At 40.2% G+C, this 19,566-nt stretch overlaps 1 protein-coding gene across 1 annotated transcript in view; it reads right to left on the bottom strand.

The window, feature by feature from the left end:
* PCCA (propionyl-CoA carboxylase subunit alpha) overlaps window positions 1-19,566 on the bottom strand; it is a 360,616-nt gene that overhangs the window by 112,264 nt on the left and 228,786 nt on the right. Inside the window, exon 19 of the mRNA XM_075265336.1 lies at window positions 6,391-6,493. Coding sequence (XP_075121437.1) covers window positions 6,391-6,493 — 103 coding nt within the window. The remainder of the gene's footprint in view (window positions 1-6,390; window positions 6,494-19,566) is intronic.

Raw genomic sequence — 19,566 nt, 5'->3', positions numbered from 1 at the left:
TAGCGCCCTCTATTGGTATGCACAAACTGAGGCTCTGTCTTTCTAATTACATCATGGAATACAGATTTGCATATTCTTCCCATGACCGTATTAGAGTGAAATAAGTGATGTTAAACGTATGGAAAAACTAGATGGCCTCTCACCTTGCTGGGTTGAGTCACAACAACCTAGATGGCATGTAGAAGTTATACTTTTCTGGTGGGAGTGGCAGCACTTCAATCTGTGTGCACCAGAAAAACGGGAAATGCAATGGACGGAAGCAAGAACCAGAGGTCCGTAGCAGAGGATCCGCTCTCTCTGGTTATATAGGTGAAACACAGGCCAAGGGATTTGGTTGAAGAACTTTTTATTGAAGTAGATAATAAACAGTATGGCGCGTTTCAGGCTACACCAAGCCTTTTATCAAGTGCTTTTTGACCACTCGCGCATGCGCACCTATGAGCCGAGGAGGCCGTTCGCATTGCAGGGTGCGCTCCATGTGGAGCATGGCACACATGCGCAGCTCCTCAGTGGGCGCAGGAAGCAATTCCCCGCACTAAGATAACTACCCATGCTTCCGTCGGGTCAGTATGCATCTGGCCTGACGTGGTAAGACATCTTTTTATGGTTTCTCTCATTTCTTTGGCAACTGGGACATACTGTAAGGGGGCTCAAACTTGAGAACTATAATTAGTAGGTCACGACTAGAGATCTTCCCCCTCTTTTTGAAACATGGTATTCACTATTTGTTTGCCGTATCACTGTCAGACCTAATGATTCACGTCAGTATGTTATTTATAGGGTCCATTTTCCAACAGAATATCCATGTGGTAATGTTCCCAATCCTTATGAGTTGCTAACTCTGTTATTATTCTTCAGGGTAGTAAGCCTTGGAATAATGGAGGTCACATACGTGGCACTATACAAACTGTGGAGTTGGTGCCATAGAAATCATTGACATTGTTACCATTCCTCCTGGCACTAACTCTTGGAATGCGGCTCAAATGAGCAGCACTTAATCAGCTGTAGTATTGGTGCTTTTTACTTATCATCTTTATGTATTTTTATCTCACCAGTTTTTATATCTATTTTTATACCAACGTCTATCTTTTTCATGTACTGGTTTTAAATATTTTCTTGTATACTCTGTATGGGCTGGATGCGTCACTTAATTTTAAGTCCAGCACTTATGTTTGTTGTCATTTTATTGTTACAGTCACTTTGCACTTGATAAAGGGCTTGGTATAGCCTGAAACGTGTTGTGCCGTACTGTTTATTATCTACTTCAATAAAAATTTCTTCAACCAAATCCCTTGGCATGTGTTCACCTATATAACCAGAGAGCGCGGATCATCTGCTACGGACCTCTGGTTCTTGCTTCCGTCCAGTTTATCTGTATGGGGAGGGGGTAGACTGTCCTTTGACAGTGCGTGTTGGAGAAAAGAAGTCTCTAGCATTTCAATACGCCTGTACTGTGCTTGGCATTCAGTTAAAAGGGACTATTGGCAGAAGAGCCCTGACTGTCAGAGCATTGCAATTCTCCGCATGCTTATAAACATTCTCTGCTTCATAACACCCAGTAGTTGGTATCTTTTACATGTAAGAGGGGGAATAAAGAGCTACAGTTTATTTCATAATTCATTCTTAAATCTTTTACCAAGACCAGTAAACCTAAACATATAGTGTTATGTTCGAGACACAGTCCCCATATGTGATCTTGCCCACTGGGGCTGCCATTGGGATATATTTGTTTGCATGTGATCCACTAACATACTAGGCTATTTGTAATTTTTTCTTTTTGGTGGAGCATTGGGTTGATAATTTTTAAGTTTCCTTTAAGCTGATGGCATCTAAAGATGTTAAAATCAATATGACGACAGATGCATTCTGCCATTATGTTTTTGATGATTCTCTAAGTAAAGAACTTCACATATGAAAAAGCTCCTCAGGCAACAACGAGGCAATTCTTTCAGATGTCCCAGAAATAATTCCAGCAGCAAGCTCAAAGATTAGGATGTTGAGGATGGGACTGATGTGGACAATTACAGATACAATGGAGTGCTCTAAATCCTGAAATATCACAAGCTGCAGAACAAGAAGCGCCACAATGAAATCTACTAAGCTCGCAGTACTCGTCCATAGACGAGCATTATCAGGGAGGGAGGGGGCGTTCCTCCCGGCTCTCACAGCACAGCGCGATTGGCTGTGCTGTGAAGAAGGACGTCTCTGGCTAACTGTCAGAAACGCCCTTCTGACCATAGAAGAGCTACAGTACCGGACCGTAAGCTCTTCACACTGGGCCCACATCGGGAAAGCCGACAGTGTGCTGAACTCAGCGCACTGTCAGCTTTCCGGCAGTATATAAAACTGCCTGTGGGCAAAATGGTGAAATGTCCTCTTTAACCTATTGCCTCCTATATGATCAAATTTACATAACAACTTCGGACACAAACGTTTTGCTGTATGCTTTCCTGTTGTCTCTTACATCTGCTTCTTTCATGTTCTGCTGTCAAATACTAGTCACAAAATACTTTCTTCTTTCCACTACAGTCTTGGCATGATTTTGGCCTAGCATTACTAGCTGAATATAGCTTTTTGTCAAAGTGTTCTTCAAGGCCACAATGTTTAGGTTTAAAACCAGCATCAGCGCCTATGAAATTGGCTAGGATTTTTGATGCTTTTGGTCATTCTGTAATCACAAATATTAAGACTCAAAATGGTTGCTTACAGCCCCAAAATGCTGGTAGGAAGCCTTAAAAGGGTTGTCCAAGAATTACGGATCTCTGCCATGAGGACAGTGAAAGGTGATAAAAAAGCAAAAGAAAAAAAATAAACGCGTACTCCCCATTGCCCAATGTTCCAGTGATGGGATTTTTGCCTCAGTGGTTAAAGGAAAGGACACTGAACATCACCATTGATGTATGTGAGTGACATCCTATGTCCTTCTCTGTGACCATGCCACTGGACCAGACACTGCTGTGGAATACCAGAACGCAGAGGACAAGCAAGTATGAGATTTTTTTAATTTTATTTTTCACCTTCCTTATAATTAAAGAAATTGGCCGCTTTCAAACTAATATTGAGAAAACAATGTTATTGTTTGTATAATAAAAAGTTGTACAATTTTCCAATATACTTTCTGTATCAAATCCTCATGGTTTTGCAAATCTCTGTTTGCTTTCATTCATTCTGCTTATTCCCAGTGCATCAAAATTAGTCTATGATCAGGTGATGAACACTCCGGTGCACCAACAAAATGGGTACACTGTACAGTACAGTACATTATAGTAAGCCATTTTTGTTAGCATAATAATACTACTACTGTTTTAACACTGAAAAAGATGCATTTTTCTCTGACTAGATTCCGATACCAAAGGATCCATACAGAACAAAGCTATGGTTTCTCAATGATAACAGTTGTACAAACAAAGAGAAACCAACATCAAAAAGCTGCAAAACAAGCCATCCTAAACACCCCTTTTCTTTGAAGGGACCCGTTTGAAGAGAGGTGTTTTTCGTTATTGGTGGGCGAAATGAGAATTCAGCATTGAGAATTGGACCTGTGAAAGACTAATTAAATCCATGTGAAGATCTGTGCCTGAAACAACTTCACACATTAAAGGAGAAGCTACTGGTTACTCCTTTGAGCAGGCTGTAGCAAAACATTTAGTCACAGATGATGCACGTTCACACTACAGAAGTAGTTTGCAAAGTTGCAAACTAATACCCAAAAGGGAAAAAAAATCCATACAATATTATAATTAATCTACTATTGTGGCTGGTGCTCTGCCTCCAGTGAGTGACCGTATACACCGCAGCAACTGAAACAATGCCCCTTTATTTTAATATAATATTATTCTTATAACAGAGATTAGCAATAAATGACATCTGAAAACTTTAGAACTGTAAAATGTAAGTTTATCAAAATAGAAGACAAAGCAGAATAGGCTGACAAAAAGGATATAAAATGGTAAGGGGTTTGTAATGTAGTGCATGCAATGGATAGCACATAAAAAAGAAATTTGGTGTTAACAATTGCTTTAGCATTTAGAAAAAAATTCTGCCACTCAGGCTACCTTGTAAACAAGTGGGTAGGCCGGATGTAGCTTCATATCCAAACACTTTAACCATTACTTACAGCAGAAGACTGGGATCAGTACTGTTAGAATTTTACACCAGCTTCTAGTTGGTATAAAATTCACTTTTAGGCACATAGACATCTCCAGATGTGCAACAATTGTTAATACACCTATGCCTCTTAATAAATCTGGCACATCTGTCTCCAACAGACCACAGGGTAAGACAGCTGGTTAAAATGGTGTCTTAATAAATGCCCATAGAGTCTTACAAAAGAAAAGCAACGAATGGTTCATGCAACACACATGGATAATACATATTCTGAAGCCTGATATTTACAGCTTCATGTTATTATTAATAATAATAATAATAATAATAATGTCTTACTAACCATACCATACTACAGTTGCCTTTGTACTACTATGAGGACGTTCCTACACATATTTGGTCATGGTAGTTAAGTAATACAGACAAGCTGGAGATCAGCCATTCACGTATTTCTGTTTGGCAACCATTTTTATATATGATCCATTTTTGACCATGATATTGAGTTACAGCTGGAATGTAACCTAACTCTATCCAGGCCATTACATGTATTCCTTTTGAGGATGGTGTGGATACAACTCCCAAGTATGTTTTGTACGGGCACCATAATAGTACTGTGGTTTGGGGGAAGGATTAAAATGTTAGCTTTTTTTTTTTTTTTTTTTTTTTTTTTTTTTACTATCATTCCATAAGTACTAAACATTTCAATGTCCACAATAGCACCTTTTCTACTTTTAGAATGCATTTATGGAGTAAAATCTTTGCTTTAGTTTTTAGTGGAGAGGGTAAAGTGACTAACTGAATTATAGACATAAAGCAAAATAATGTTCTCACAGCAAAACAGAAGCACAGCTGCCTCAGATATATCAGCATACAAGCTTTTCCACCAACTAACCGCATAATTGAAAACACAACCAAGGTCGGGGCCCCACGGGCCAGAAACATCGCGATTTGCTCCCGGTGATAATGTTTAAAACCACAGCGCAGACACGCTGCAATTTCCAAAACCTGCACGGTTTTGGAAATCGCAGCATGTCAATTATATCTACGGAAATGCCAGCGGCTTTCCCGTAGATATAATTGTAACAGAAAGTCAGCGGAGGAAAAATCCACAGACTTTCTGTTCAAAGCATTGAAGGAAGAACCGCGATACATTCCTGCTGCAGATCGTCCCATTGGACCTTGGCCTAAATGTTACAATACAGGGTACACTTTAAGATCTAAGTAAGAAAACTCCAGTTTATTCATAAATAAATTGATTGCAAATTGATCATACAATGGTTAAATGTTTGGGATTTCAGATGGCTGTTTTCTCTCAAGGACTTGCAGTTTGTGGACAGTCTGAAAAGGATGATGCCCTGAATAGCAACATCATAAAGTACAGGCTATTTGACATAGCCTGGGCCTCCATTGATGGTATACAAGATCAGTCATTTAGCATGAACAACTGTTCAAGTGCAACACCAAATAACTTACAGTACTTCAATGCAGCAGATCAGCTTTTCAACAGATAGCTGCCATCATTAGGAATTAGTCACAATAATTTGATTGGCTGGTGCCAATGATCGCCAGAAAATGGTTTAAAGAATACCTTTTGTTATAAATAAAAAACAAACAAAAAAAAAATTTCTCAAAAATGAATAGTTATGGTTAATATAAGAAACTTTGTAATATATCTCATTAAAGAAGCATGTTTTATTCACCACTTTTCAGTCAGAGTTACTTACAACATATTAGACTATGAAGCGTGAAAGGGGAATAGAATAAAAGCACTCAAATAATTTCTGCTGTTACTCTCTGCTATTCTAAATTGTTTTAATCCTGCTAGGTTGTAGAAAACAGACTAGGAGGGTACAGAATGAGTCAATCATTCAATTATCTAGCTGGCTGAGAATCCTGCTCAACCCCTCCCTGCTCCATAGTGCCTTGTGTGTGAGACTGAATATGGAGACAAATATAATGTAAACAGACTGTTGTATTGAAGATACAGAACAGGAGAACAGCTTAATAAGTGGTGAAAAAAACCAGATATCTTTAAAATATATCACAAAGTTTATTACATTCAAATGCACTATGCATTATGGAAAGTACACTTTAAATTAGCTTTTCGTTCATCCAAAATTTATGATGTATTAAAGCCTTACAAACTTTTGTGTGTATTTTTGGATTACAATTCACAGTACAAAATGTAAATGGGTTTTCACAGATGAACATACCCTTCTGAAGGGATGTGTTAAGTATGTTATTAACATCTGAAAAGTTGCACTTTATTGGTTCCAGAATACTTACAGAGAAATGATCCTTTAATTTTTTAACTACAACAGAGTGGCCAGTACCATCCAGTAACACAGTGAGGTCCCAGCTCTTCACATCATTCTTAGCTACAGGAACTCTAAAATGGAAATACAGAAGTATCTCATTAAAATATATTCCATTATTAACTTGCAGTCTTGAAAAGATTAACAAACATTTACTTATTTGCTCTTACTTGTCTCAAAACACAAAACTCCTTCAGGGCAACCTGTCTCGTGTAAAATGCAGGGCAGTCTTCAGGCAGCATGGTATAGAGCAGGACAGGCTGAAGAGATTGATATACTAAAACTTTTCCATTTGTTTTATTTATTAAAAGAGGACCTTTCACCATTTTGCCCATAGGCAGTTCTATATACTGCCGGAAAGCTGACAGTGCGCTGAATTCAGCGCACTGTCGGCTTTCCCGATCTGGGCCCAGTGTGAAGAGCTTACGGTCCGGTACCGTAGATCTTCTATGGTCAGAAGGGCGTTTCTGACACTCAGTCAGAGACGTCCTTCTTCACAGCACAGCCAATCGCGCTGTGCTGTGAGAGCCGGGAGGAACTCCCCCCTCCCTCCCTGATAATGCTCGTCTATGGACGAGTACTGCGAGCAGATGGAGGGGGCGTTCCTCCCGACTCTCACAACACAGCGCGATTGGCTGTGCTGTGAAGAAGGGCGTCTCTGACTGAGTGTCAGAAACGCCCTTCTGACCATAGAAGAGCTACGGTACCGGGACCGTAAGCTCTTCACACTGGGCCCAGATCGGGAAAGCCGACAGTGCGCTGAATTCAGCGCACTGTCAGCTTTCCGGCAGTATATAGAACTGCCTGTGGGCAAAATGGTGAAAGGTCCTCTTTAAAGGGGTTGTCCAAGCAAAAAAGGCCAACCCTTTTAACTTTTCAATCAGCCAGGGCAGTAAAAAAATAAATAAAAAAAAATGCATACTCACCTGTCTCCAATGCTCTGTTGTCCTCCCGCCTCTTTTCGAGAGTTCTGCTGAAGCCTCCGATTGGCCTCAGCGGTAATGTAACCGCTGAGACCAATCAGCAGCCACAGGAAGAGGAGTTGTGATGTCATAGGTATTGACATTGCAGGTCCTTTGCTGACTGGACTCAGCGGTCACCTGACCAATCAGCGGAACTCTGGAATGACTCTAGAGAAGTCACCGCAGCAGAAAAACCGAAACGCACAGGAAGACACCGGAGCATCGGGGACAGGCGAGTATGCTTTGTTTTTAATTTTCAATGCCCCAGCTGATTTATAAGTTAAAAGGGTTGTCAATTTTTGCCTGGATGATCCCTTTATTTCTCAGTTAAATAAATCTAGTCATGAGGGCATTTCTATCAGTGATAGCCAAGCTGTACAGGCAGAAGGCTGTTAGGACTGCTCCATGACTGAATACATTTCCATGGTTAAGGCCCCCACATAGCCAAACTCAGCGAAACAGTGTTGCATTTTTCCCACAAAGTTTTTGCTGCATTTTCCTCTGGGCTTTTTTTTATCCTCTATTAAATATATAGGGAAAATGCTTACCTTTCCACAGCAAAAATTAACCTGCTGCGCTTTTCACAAATATACACGTTTTTGAAAACGCAGCTTTTCTGCAATGTGTGAATGAGAGTAGACAAAATCTCATTCACTTTGGCAGTACTGTAAGCAACAGAACAAGAGTCTCCAACAGCTCATGTAGGCCAAAGGCCTATTCCTGAGCATGCAGGCCTCCCAGAAAGACCAAAACCACCAGCAGATAGAAACCTTGGAACCAGGCCTTTGCGAGGGCCCTCAGGGGCAACAGACAGGGCATCAGAAAGACAAATGGGGGTTGTGAGAAACAAATGGACCCAGACTGTCCAGATTTCTAGAGAGGGAAAGGAGTGTGCATGCATATACTTGGAGTCTGGGTAAAAAGAAAGTGAAACAATGTTCTCATTGATGTGGAAGGAAGAAAAACACAGACAGAAAAGAGGGTAGTGGACAGAGGAGATCCAGAAAGAAAGGCATCAGAGAGGGTGGTGGGCCCAAAGGAAATCTTCCAGGAAAAAAGGCAAAGAGAGACCTCATGCAAAGGCTTAAAGGGGGAGCCTGGAGTGCCTCAAGGATGAGAGTAAGGTTCACAGTGGACAGTAGGGAGGAACACAGAGCATGAGTCCCTTCAGGAAAGTCTTCACCTGAAGACTAAAAAACCAAAGTCTATAGAAAAGGGACGGAAAAGGAAGAAAAAAATTGTCCTAAATTGGGTACTGGGTGACTGGCGAGGCGCTATAAAGCAAAGTGTCCACATGGGGTGTGACTAGTGTGGCGCACACATTGAAGACCCTACTGCACCTGATAGGAAAATAAAATTTTAAAAAAGCAAGACAGAAGACCTTATTCGAGGGGGCCACACGGTGGCTCAGTGGTTAGCACTGCAGCCCTGCAGCGCTGGAGCCCTGGTGTTCAAATCCCACCAAGGGCAAAAAACCATCTGCAAGGAGTTTGTATGTTCTCCCCGTGTTTGCATGTATTTCCATCCCATATTCCAAAAAAGACATACTGCTAGGGAAAAAATATACATTGTGAGCTCTATGTGGGGCTCACAATCTACATTTAAAAAAAAAAAAAAAAGAAGAAGACCTTATTCGGGTTATATCTGCCTCCTATGGACATTTGGCTAAAACTAGTGTCTGTGGAGAGTGTATAGCCCAGATTCGGAGCAGACTTCTTATGTTATTCCTAATGTCAGGATCCTGGTGGCCAGCTCTATACCCTTGGCGCTCTTTTTTCCAATGAAATAAGCAAGAAATGCTGTGTTTCCATACTGTGCCGCAGTAACCAAAGCCTAGAAAGAGCAAAAATATACCGTATATACTCAAGGATAAACTGACCCGAATATAAGCCGAGGCCCCTAATTTTACCACAAAAAACTGAGAAAACTTATTGACTCGAGTATAAGCAGAGAAGGACTGGGGGGGGGGGGGGGTTGGGGGTTGGCAGCAGCTACTGGAAAATTTCAAAAATTAAAATGGTCGGAGTTTTTAGGTGCAGTAGTTGATGGGAAAGGGGGAGGGGGTGTTTTGGTTGTCTGTCTGCCCCTTCCCTGAGCTTGAGGACTGGTTTTTTTTCCCCCACTTGGAATTCAGCCTGGCTGAATATAGGGTATCTGCAGTGCTCCTATTAACCCCTTCCTGATGGAACAGGAGCACTGCAGATACCCTATATTCAGTAGACTGGGTACTTTCAGACACAGGATACCTAATGTGTAACACAGGGATACGTAATGTGTATGTGTAATGTGTATGTATTTCACAGTAATTTTCTACTTTTATATGTATTCTAGGTCAGGGATCGTTCCCATCTGCGCCCGAGGTCTCCGTTATGCAGGCATTTTTCAAACCCATTCAGAGTCGGACATGCAGTACTCTGTGTCCGGTTAAAAAAAAACAAAAAACGGTTTCACCGCGGAGAGCATAAAACGCTCACTGGTGCTCACTGTCTACAGAAGACGGAAACCTGATACGGAGACCCGAATGCTGTTGTGAACCCAGCGTAAAGGAGTGATTTAGAACTTTTATTTTATTTTTTTTTCTTACTATATTTTTTAAAGCTTTTTTTCCCCCACTATTTTATGGGAGATTCTATACATTACTATTGCGGCTGTTTTTTTTTTTGTTTTTTTTGCTTGACTCGAGTATAAGCCGAGGGGGGCTTTTTCAGCACAAAAACTGTGCTGAAAAACTCAGCGTATACTCGAGTATATACGGTACATGCAAAGCATTTTAAGACATTGGGACACATTTATTTATATGCTATGCCAGTTTTCAAGTATAAAAAATTTGAAAACCTCATGGCTGCGATTTTTTAAACATCAGTTGCAACAAAAAATTTCCACTTTCCCAAAAGGAGGCATTGCCAGGCTTTCCTGGGGCAGGTACATTGGCATAACTGATGCCTGAAATCTATACCAGCTATGAACTGGCATAAATTTCAACTCAGAAGCATAGCCTGGTGGAGGTTGCAAATGTTTTATGAGAAGTCATGTATCTTCTCATAAATCAGGCGGCCTTCAGAAACCGCCCCCATTGTCGCTTTAAAAGTATATGCTAGTTAACATTTTGGCAGAAATCTAGAGTGTATTACTAAATATACATGTACAGAAAGCTTGCAATTAAACAGCATAATTTTTTGGCAACCATCGTACCATTTTGCTACAGATTAAAATATAACCAAAAACTAGTCAATGAGCAGGATGCAGAATCTGGTCAAAAGGTATGTCAAGCACTACTACCACTGAGCACTGGATGTGTAAAGTGTCTGTTTAGATGTAAATGGACATTATATTTCCAAATGAACTACAGATAAATGACACAGAACACTTTTTAATCACTGTTTTGACAGGTGAATGTAGTGGAAAGCTCACAGTATCCATGACAACCCTTTAAGACACTGTTGTACGTTGCGCATGAGACTCCTGCTGGGGCTTGCGTAAGATATCTGTGAAGTATTTTGATTGGATAATGTCAGTCATCTGTTCTCTAATGTGCAGAAATGGCTATATATTGACGCCTCTTAACAACTCCCAGATTAGAAAGGCGAGATTTGCTTTTTTAAGAATCTGCTGTGCTGAAAATCATACGAAGAGTTAATAAATCGAGCTGAATGTCTTCACTTTCAATTTTTACTACTGAATGACAATTTCTATTAATAAGCAGTCACAGACTGACGTTCCTGATTCCTTGTAATATACTGGAAAGATATCTCACTGGCAGTTGTTGCATGTGGAAAACACAGAAAATTAGCACAATCAAATGATCTCAAATTAAATTACAAAAAATATCAAAAGATCAGCGGAGATTACGTATTGTACCTCATTTCTATTATTTAGCGAAACATTACAAAGGTTATTCCCGTGTGATACCTGGAGAACCTGTCATCATTTTGTAAAGGGTGGGCAACTAATCTCTTCTGATTTTTTCTTGTACAGAGACGCACCTGGGCTAAGACTTGGCAGAGATCTGCAACTTCATTCACTTATAAGTTGCCATGCTGCAGTTCCTTGCAAGTAACCTAAATCATCACTGTGCAAGCAAAAAAACAAGGAAAGAGACAGAGCGCTAAACCAGTACACAGAATCTTTCATTCTATAATGGATTGGTAGGGGTCCAAGAGCTGGATCACCCGTGATCATAAAGGAAGTCTTAAAGAATCTCCCAGAATAGACAATTATTGTTTTGTCCATTTGTAATGAACATGTGGTAAATAGATTTACAGGTAATCCCTCCCTTGCTTTCTTCTTGAATTATCAGTCCTGTTCAGTTCCTTCAGCTGTGCACTTCAGCTCTCTATATCCTACAGCATCTGCAGTGCGGACTGGAAGGCATTCTCTACATGGAGGTTTATTTAATCCTAAGTGATATATAAACGCCCTTCTTCAGAGTAGCGTCTAATGTGCTGTACTGTGAGAAGGGGCGTACTTACCACAGTACTCTTCCATAAACGAGTACTGTCAGGAGTGGGAGGAGGGGGGGGGGCATTCCTCACTGCTCAGCGTCATCGCTGGGTAGTAAGGAACGCCCCCTCTCACAGTACAGTGCAATAGACGCTACTGTGAGGAAGGGCGTTCCTGACAGACTGTCAGAATCACCCTTTTGACACTGAAGAGCTACGGTAGCGGCATCGATAGCTCTTCAGCGGGGGCATAGAACAGGATATCTGAATTCAGCACACTGTCGGCCTTCTAGTGGTGTATTACACCTCATGTGCCCCGAGGACATGAAAGGTCCTCTTTAAGTTGAATCATGGTCATCTCAATAGTGAGAAAGACATCACTGGCCTGACAAGAGGCAACACCGCTCACCAGAGCACTGCAGTCTCTTTAAAAAGCTAACAGACAAGTGTGCTAGACACCCACCAATCTGATACTGACTGCCTATCTGAATAACAGGTCATCAATATCATAAACCCAGAAAAACCCTTTAAGCACAGGCCAAAACCATGTATGGCTTCAAAGGGATTGGGAAATATAAGGGAAACTAAAGTTATACATCACCCACATCAACTCCTGGCTTTGGACAAAAAACTAGCAACATCTGCAACAAAAAAGAATGCAGCTTTCCTGCCATACATAGCCTAAGCCTTAAAGGGAGTCTGTCACCAGAGTGAAGCATGTTAAACCAGCAACACAGTTACATAGGTCAGGCTTGCATGATTTTTCATTTGCTTTTTGTCTCCATGAGAATTTGTGGCCCCATTGTTATTAATTTATTTTAGAATATGCAAATTGGCAATCTGGAACACTGAGGGAACCTGCGTTGCTATGCCCCATACTGTTCTAATATGCCCTCCTTCACCTCTGCCTGCTATGAGTGACAAGGCCAGGCAAAATTTCATCTTAGCTTCCTGCTCTGTCACTTAAAGATGAGAGGAGGAAGGCATTACTGGGCTGTGTAGGGTGTAGCAGTTTGGAGCAAGGAAGCCGCGCTTAGAGCTCCAGACTGCTCATTTATCTGTGCAAAAGAGGCAAGAGTTTTCATGGGGAAAATAAAGTTATATTGAGGTGAATCTGACCTATATAACTGTGTTGCTGGTTTACCATGGTGAGAGACTCCCTTTAAGTATTCTAATGTACAAGAAGTATAGCTGAATCATTTTAAGACAATTTCGAGCCATTTTCAGAAACAATAAAACAATGTATAGAAGACAGTTTGCAGACATGACCCCCCCATTTTCCTTTTTCCAATGAGAAACACAAATTGTGAGGTGTGCAATAAGCAATACTTAAAAAGCTGATAAATGTTGTGACCAGTGTCAGGTTAGACTGAGCCTTGGACCAATGTTATGCCAACAGGCCAATAGTGGCGTTAGTATTCCTTTGTTGCCAAATCATGATATACATGTAGTTCTTTGAACTGAATTGATTAATTACATTTTGACACGTATTAAATCTTCACTAGGGCACGTTCACACAGCTATATAGCATTGCTGTTTAGAGAACACTTCCATTCAGTTATTAAACTGTGAAGCGAAGATGATTAGGTCTCTGCGGTATTTGAGATCACTTCCACCAACTCAAGCCAGAAAATAAATAAGCGTTTTCAATATAAACACATGCATAAAGATACACATTTTGAACATTTGTTTCCCTTTCACTTGTCAAAAATGTATATGATGTAGTTGCATTTTACAGGCAGTATCGCCATGTGACTAATAGATGCAAATCTTTTAAGCACAAGGTTCAAATAAAGAATTCAAATAAAATAGAATTAATAGCCCGTAACAGTAATACAGTGCTCAAAAATGTAAACCTCACAGGGTGAAAATGATTGTAGTGTTTTCATTCCAAACAATTTCTGAATTAGTTTTGTGGAATTTATTTACATACGTATTATCAAAACACAAAGACAAATTATGAAGTCTATAAAAGTGGTGCAATTAGCAATGCAATAATAAAAGCAAACTATTGCCTTAAAACAATAGGCAAGAGTGAACCAGTCATTAAGAAATTCATCATCACAGCACTAGCAGCAGGTGGCATGTAAAATGATCAAGAATAATGTGCTGGGTTCTATGGCAAGTAAGGTCAGTTTCACATAGAAATCCCTGATGGAATAAAGACAGAGGGATAAAAAGAGGGGGGACCTTGAGTATGTGGGCCATTCATCTGAACCAAGTTCAGAGAATTTCTGGAGCTGTGAAATATATGTTATGCAAGCGCATAGATGTATTCAGTGGGGGTAGCCTGAACCAAGCTACACTATGACTACAAAGCAGCCCTCCCATGGTTCATGAATAAGTCGAGGAAATGATCAGGGGGTTTGGGGGGGTGAGATGTTTAGACAGATGGCCCACTTAAAATGCCTGGGACAGGGCATAAGAAATTTTAATGAAACTTTAGATCTACCCTTTTTATTTCCTCTCAACCCCACCCTAAATGTTAAAGACACACAAACAGACATGTAATAATATGCCATCGATTTTGAAATACAATATAAAATAAAGATGACTTCTGTGCCCTGGTGATAATAAATTCATATGTATGGAGAACATTTCAGAGACCCTTCAACTAGCTACATGAATACAAAACATGGAATTGCTAGATTAAAGGAATTCTTCATATAAAACGAACCAGCCAAAAACAACACAAAACTAGCTTTGCTATCGAACTACTTTCAACATAAAAGTTCATCACACTGTATAAAGATGAAAGTCTGGTATTTGCACTATTCTTTTCTATCCATGAAACTAAAACCAAACTGATTTCTGGAGACTGTTCGCTGTGTCCTTAATCTAAAGGCAATGACACAGTCACCTATGAATATTTCAATTTAAAAGAGGATAGAAATTTCTCTCCAAAAGTAGTATTGGCTCCTGTGAAGTCACTCTGCAAGCAAGAGGGGTATGTAACAGCACTAAAATATAAAGCAAAAAGTAATATAGAAGAAGATGCAGTTATGAGGAACTACACTTTACAATCACATTGTATCCACAATCCCAAATTAGATTTTCCAATTTTAATTCACTTACTAGGAAACATAAAACATGGTTTACAGTCACATTTGGCTTTAAGCTGAATGCTATTCTGCTGCCCTTTTCAAAAACTATAAAATAAAAACTTAGAGTGTTCACTTTTAACCTTTTTTCTTTGGTTTTAGACTGTCAGTGGTCCTATAGCATTCGGTTTACTGTATTTTAATATAGAAACAGATCAAATCAACCAACACTCCAGTTTTTCTGGTGCCCACTAAGACCTGCAGCCTACTCAGAACCAGAAACCTGAATGATCACACATCTGACATCCATTAAGGAGCTCTACAATCTTTGGAAATCTCTGTGCTGCAACACCATGTCTTACTCCACATCCTGTCTGGTCCATCACAACCTTGGCCTAATACAGTAAGTCCTATCTAGAGGCCAGATTCCCATCCTTGCCTGGATAATCCTATCAATAACAGTCAGCGAAAAGCAACAGTACCCACCAGCTGCAACTATAAAATGCACAACTATAACCTGTGATGATGTGGTTCAGCTACTTTAGGAGAAAGTGGAAGCACCCCCCAAAAAGTGCACCATCAGATTGATTCATATCTCAACCAGCTAGAACAACTAACTGTGTGAGTGACTGCTGCTACTTGAAGCCTCCCTCACAGATTCTGTTTTATGTAATTATCCACTTTTTTTTACATGAAATAGCAAGGATTTTATTATTATTCCCTCTCCTCTATTTGGGACACTATGCTAACTACCCCCTCTCCCCCCACCAGGCATACACTTGTGTGTAGTTCTCCTCCTGACTTGCTGACTAAATATATGATAGTCTGAAAAGTAGCACCATGTTGTTTTGTAGGTCCATCGTTCTGTGCTCATTAAAGAGGTTCTATTTTTCGCTTTTATTTTGTGCAATGTTCAGATGCCGGAGTGCTCAGTTTAATGGATGCTACAGGAAGGGAGGGCAAAGTTTTCTTCTTCTTAAAGGCGCTGGCTTCAAATTTCTAGGCATGCGCAGTCGACTCTGCTGTTGGGCCTCAGGCAGAGCCGACTGCGCATGCCCGTCTGGTGTAAGTGGACATTTTCTTGTGGCTGCTTACACAGTAAGCTGGGGTAAGCGGCCACAACAAAATGGCTACGCGCATGTGCAGTCGGGTATGCCCGAGGCCCGAAGACAGAGACGACTGCGCATGCTTATGAGTTTGACCACAGCGCTGGAAGAAGACATGGGGAGAGGTCATTCCAGAAAAAGATGGAGGCGGCACTCGAGAGTTCTCTCGCAGCATTGGGGACGCCCCCGATGCTGTTTGAGCAATGGGGACCGCCCCCAGTGCTGCGAGAGAACTCAGTTGCATACCGAAGAAAACCAGATGGCAGCGTGGAGAAGACATCTAAAGATATGAGAAGAATAGCCTTTCTTAAGGCTATTCCTACATATCAGTAAGAAAAAAAAACAAACATTTTAATGATAGAATCCCTTTAAAGCGGTTTTCCCATGAAAGGAAGTTATCCCCTATCTACTTTTGTCTCCTATTATGAATGGAGCTGTGGTCGAGCAGATAGCCAAAGTTAGTTTGGAGATCACCTCATAGATTTGTAAGCTCTTGCGAGCAGGTTCCCCAGTCTCATTGTGTGAATTGACTATTTCACTGTAATGTACTTTTTATCTGTACTTGAAACCTACATTTTGTAAAGTGCTATGGAATATGTTGGCGATATATAAATAATATTATTATTATTAATACTTTTTTTTTCAGTATTGTTTTGAAACAGAGATACAAATCCCCTATAAAGTCCCACTTGTAGCCACTATTAATAGAGGCGCAGAATTTATAGATTTAGGACCAAGTTCAATGTATAAAGAGTTATCTTCAAGTGCATAGTGTCGTCATTACATATTACAGATTTTATTTTTCTGTCAAAGTAACTGTATAAAGGCATGGGTTTTTGTGGAACAAGTTGTATGGTTTGATGGCAATATTTTGGGGGTAGATAAACTTCATTGATTAACTTTTATTGACCATCTAGGAAGGAATAGAAAAAATTGCAAATTTGGTTTCAATTTAAGTTTTACTACTTTTACTAACTAAAAACCCTTTTTGTAATAATTTTTTTCCCATCTCCACTTTCCAAGAGATAATTTTTAATAAGAGATTATTTGTTAATTGAATTACTCATCAGTTTAAAATGAAATTATTCATAGCTTATTTTCTGTGGAAAAGACTGGACTTTTTTTTTTGCCATTTTGGGGGACATGATGCTTTTTATAATCATTTTTCAGTGACAGAAACGGCAATTCTGACATCATCCCAGGTGTTACAGCCAGGCACCCGTGCCTGAGCATGTGAGAGATCTCGCATTCTACAGTCATAACTGATATAGAAAGTCAATTGTGGCAGAATAAGACCCATTAGTGACTGATGATTGCGAATGTCAGCACTGACACTGCATTGATTGCTCAGGAACGGTGGGAACTAGAGAAAAAATTCCAATTGTATTGGAATTAGTAGAGAAGAACCCATTACTATCACCTGTCAAAGGTCATTAACCTCTGTGGCTTTCTTAGGGTAAGTTCACATAGAAGAATTTTCTCTGTTTTCAATGGGAGGCAGAGATTGCAGCAGGATTCTGAAAAAATAAGCGTCCTGTTTGATTTTGCCGTGGCTGATTCAGCCGTGAATTCCACAGCTCGAGATTTCTTGCTGATGAGGCCCGAATCATTTGAGCCTAATCAGATGCAGTAAATGGTGACTGAATGTCAATGCTCTGCATCAGCATGCTATCGCGGATAGCCCACAAGTGGAAAACTATGTAAAAAAAAAATTAAGTCTTTGGGACATAAATCCCAACCCAATAAGCTCTAAAGTTTTAAATGGAAGGGTGAAACGAGGCAAAGGTTGCTCACAGACCTTGTGTTTAATTAAAAAACAAAACACCCCAAAAAACCTGTATGAGGAGTTTAATTCCATATTGTTTTCATTTATGTCATCATTGCTCTTTATTGCCTCTGGATGAATTATTTTTGGTTTCAGATGGTGCTAATGGGTGAAACTCTGTTGTGTCCCAGGGACTGTCGGCCATAGCATGCATGTACAATTTTCAGATTATTGCTAAAATAGCCCTAATCACAAAACCTCACCTGCTACATAAAAAAAAAAGTGGCATGTATGATGAGGTCTGTAATCTATCACTATAGTCAATGTCTTTCATCAAATATATTCATAGTGAAATTGCACACAGTCTACAAGCTGCACTTACAATAACTACAATCATGCACATTGACTCTCTAAGGTCTTACACACACAAGGAGATCCAATCTGTACATTTTACCAAATCCAGTCAGGAAACCAGACTCATTGGCTCATAGTGATCTTTCCAACCTTACGTGTAACCTTACATCTGTCTGTATTAAACTCAATTAAGTTTCCAGCTTCTCTAGATCACCCTGTAATATTCTACTATCCTGCTCATTATTGATTACTTTACAGAGTTTAGAATCATCTGCCTATATGAAAACTCTCTACCAGCTCTACTCTCTGTAAACTCTCTATCAGTTCATTAATAAACATATTAAAAAAGCTAGGACCCAATGCAGACCTCTGTGGTACCCCACTAGTGATATGACCCAGTCTAAATATTTCCCATTAACAACTCTGTTTCCTATCACAGAGCTAGCTGTGAACCACCCAAATGCATATGTTTTGCCCCAACCCCAATATTCTCATTTTTTACACAAACCTTTATATGGTAAAGTATCAAAAGCCTCTGAAAAGTGGAACAGACCCAGTCATTACTAAATCCTTAAATCCTACTAATATTATAAATGTGAAAGTTTAGATGTTTGTTCCTCGATCACACAAAAAACGACTGAATGGATTTGGATGAAATTTGGCACATAGATAGTTTGTAACCTCGATTAAAACATAGTTTAAAACATTCTTTTTATCCTGGTAAATGACATGGCTTCACGACGGTTATGAATTTATGTTCATATACTAAATTAAACTGCTCTTGCAGCAGCTTATCTCAGGTTCTGAAGCCAGGTCTGTTATCTCTCTGTATAAGCACACAGGTAACCCTCAGTCCATTGTGTACATGCATTTGCATATTATCTGATCTGCTCCAGGCAGTGCTGACACATTGAATGCGAAAACACCTTTAATCCAAATTGGCAGTTTGCCAACTTTAACATTACTGGAAAAAGAAAATCTAATTTGTCCCAAAATTCTAAAACAACGAGAGCTATGAAGGTAGCCAGAAGTCAACAGACTTATCCTCAAGAAGAGCTCAGGGGGATCATCGACTCCAACAAAACAATCATTATATGGTGTCCCAGCGAGCTTCTGAGATGCCGGAACAATCATGTGCACTACGCGAGAAACGGGTTCAGCGGCAGGCTAGCTTGAGAGATGCCAAAATGCTGGAGCAGGCGGATCATCGACGCCAACAACACGCTAATTATATGGCGTCCCAGCGAGCTTCTAAGATGCCGGAACAATCACAGGCACGGCGTAAGGAACGAGTTCAGCAGCAGGACAACTTAAGAGTTGCTGAAACAACAGAGCAGGCGAACCATCGACAGCAGCAATCTGCTGAATATAGGCGGATCATCGACGCCAACAACACAAAGTCACGGGCAGGGGTTAGTATTAGATATAGGGGTCTGTATCACTGTGAAAACCTTCAGAACTCAGGGGTGTATGCCACATG

Source organism: Leptodactylus fuscus, chromosome 2 (assembly GCF_031893055.1).
Source record: "Leptodactylus fuscus isolate aLepFus1 chromosome 2, aLepFus1.hap2, whole genome shotgun sequence".
Classification (NCBI taxonomy): domain Eukaryota; kingdom Metazoa; phylum Chordata; class Amphibia; order Anura; family Leptodactylidae; genus Leptodactylus; species Leptodactylus fuscus.
Note: the sequence above shows the minus strand (reverse complement) of the source record. Positions and strands in the feature narration are given on the sequence as shown.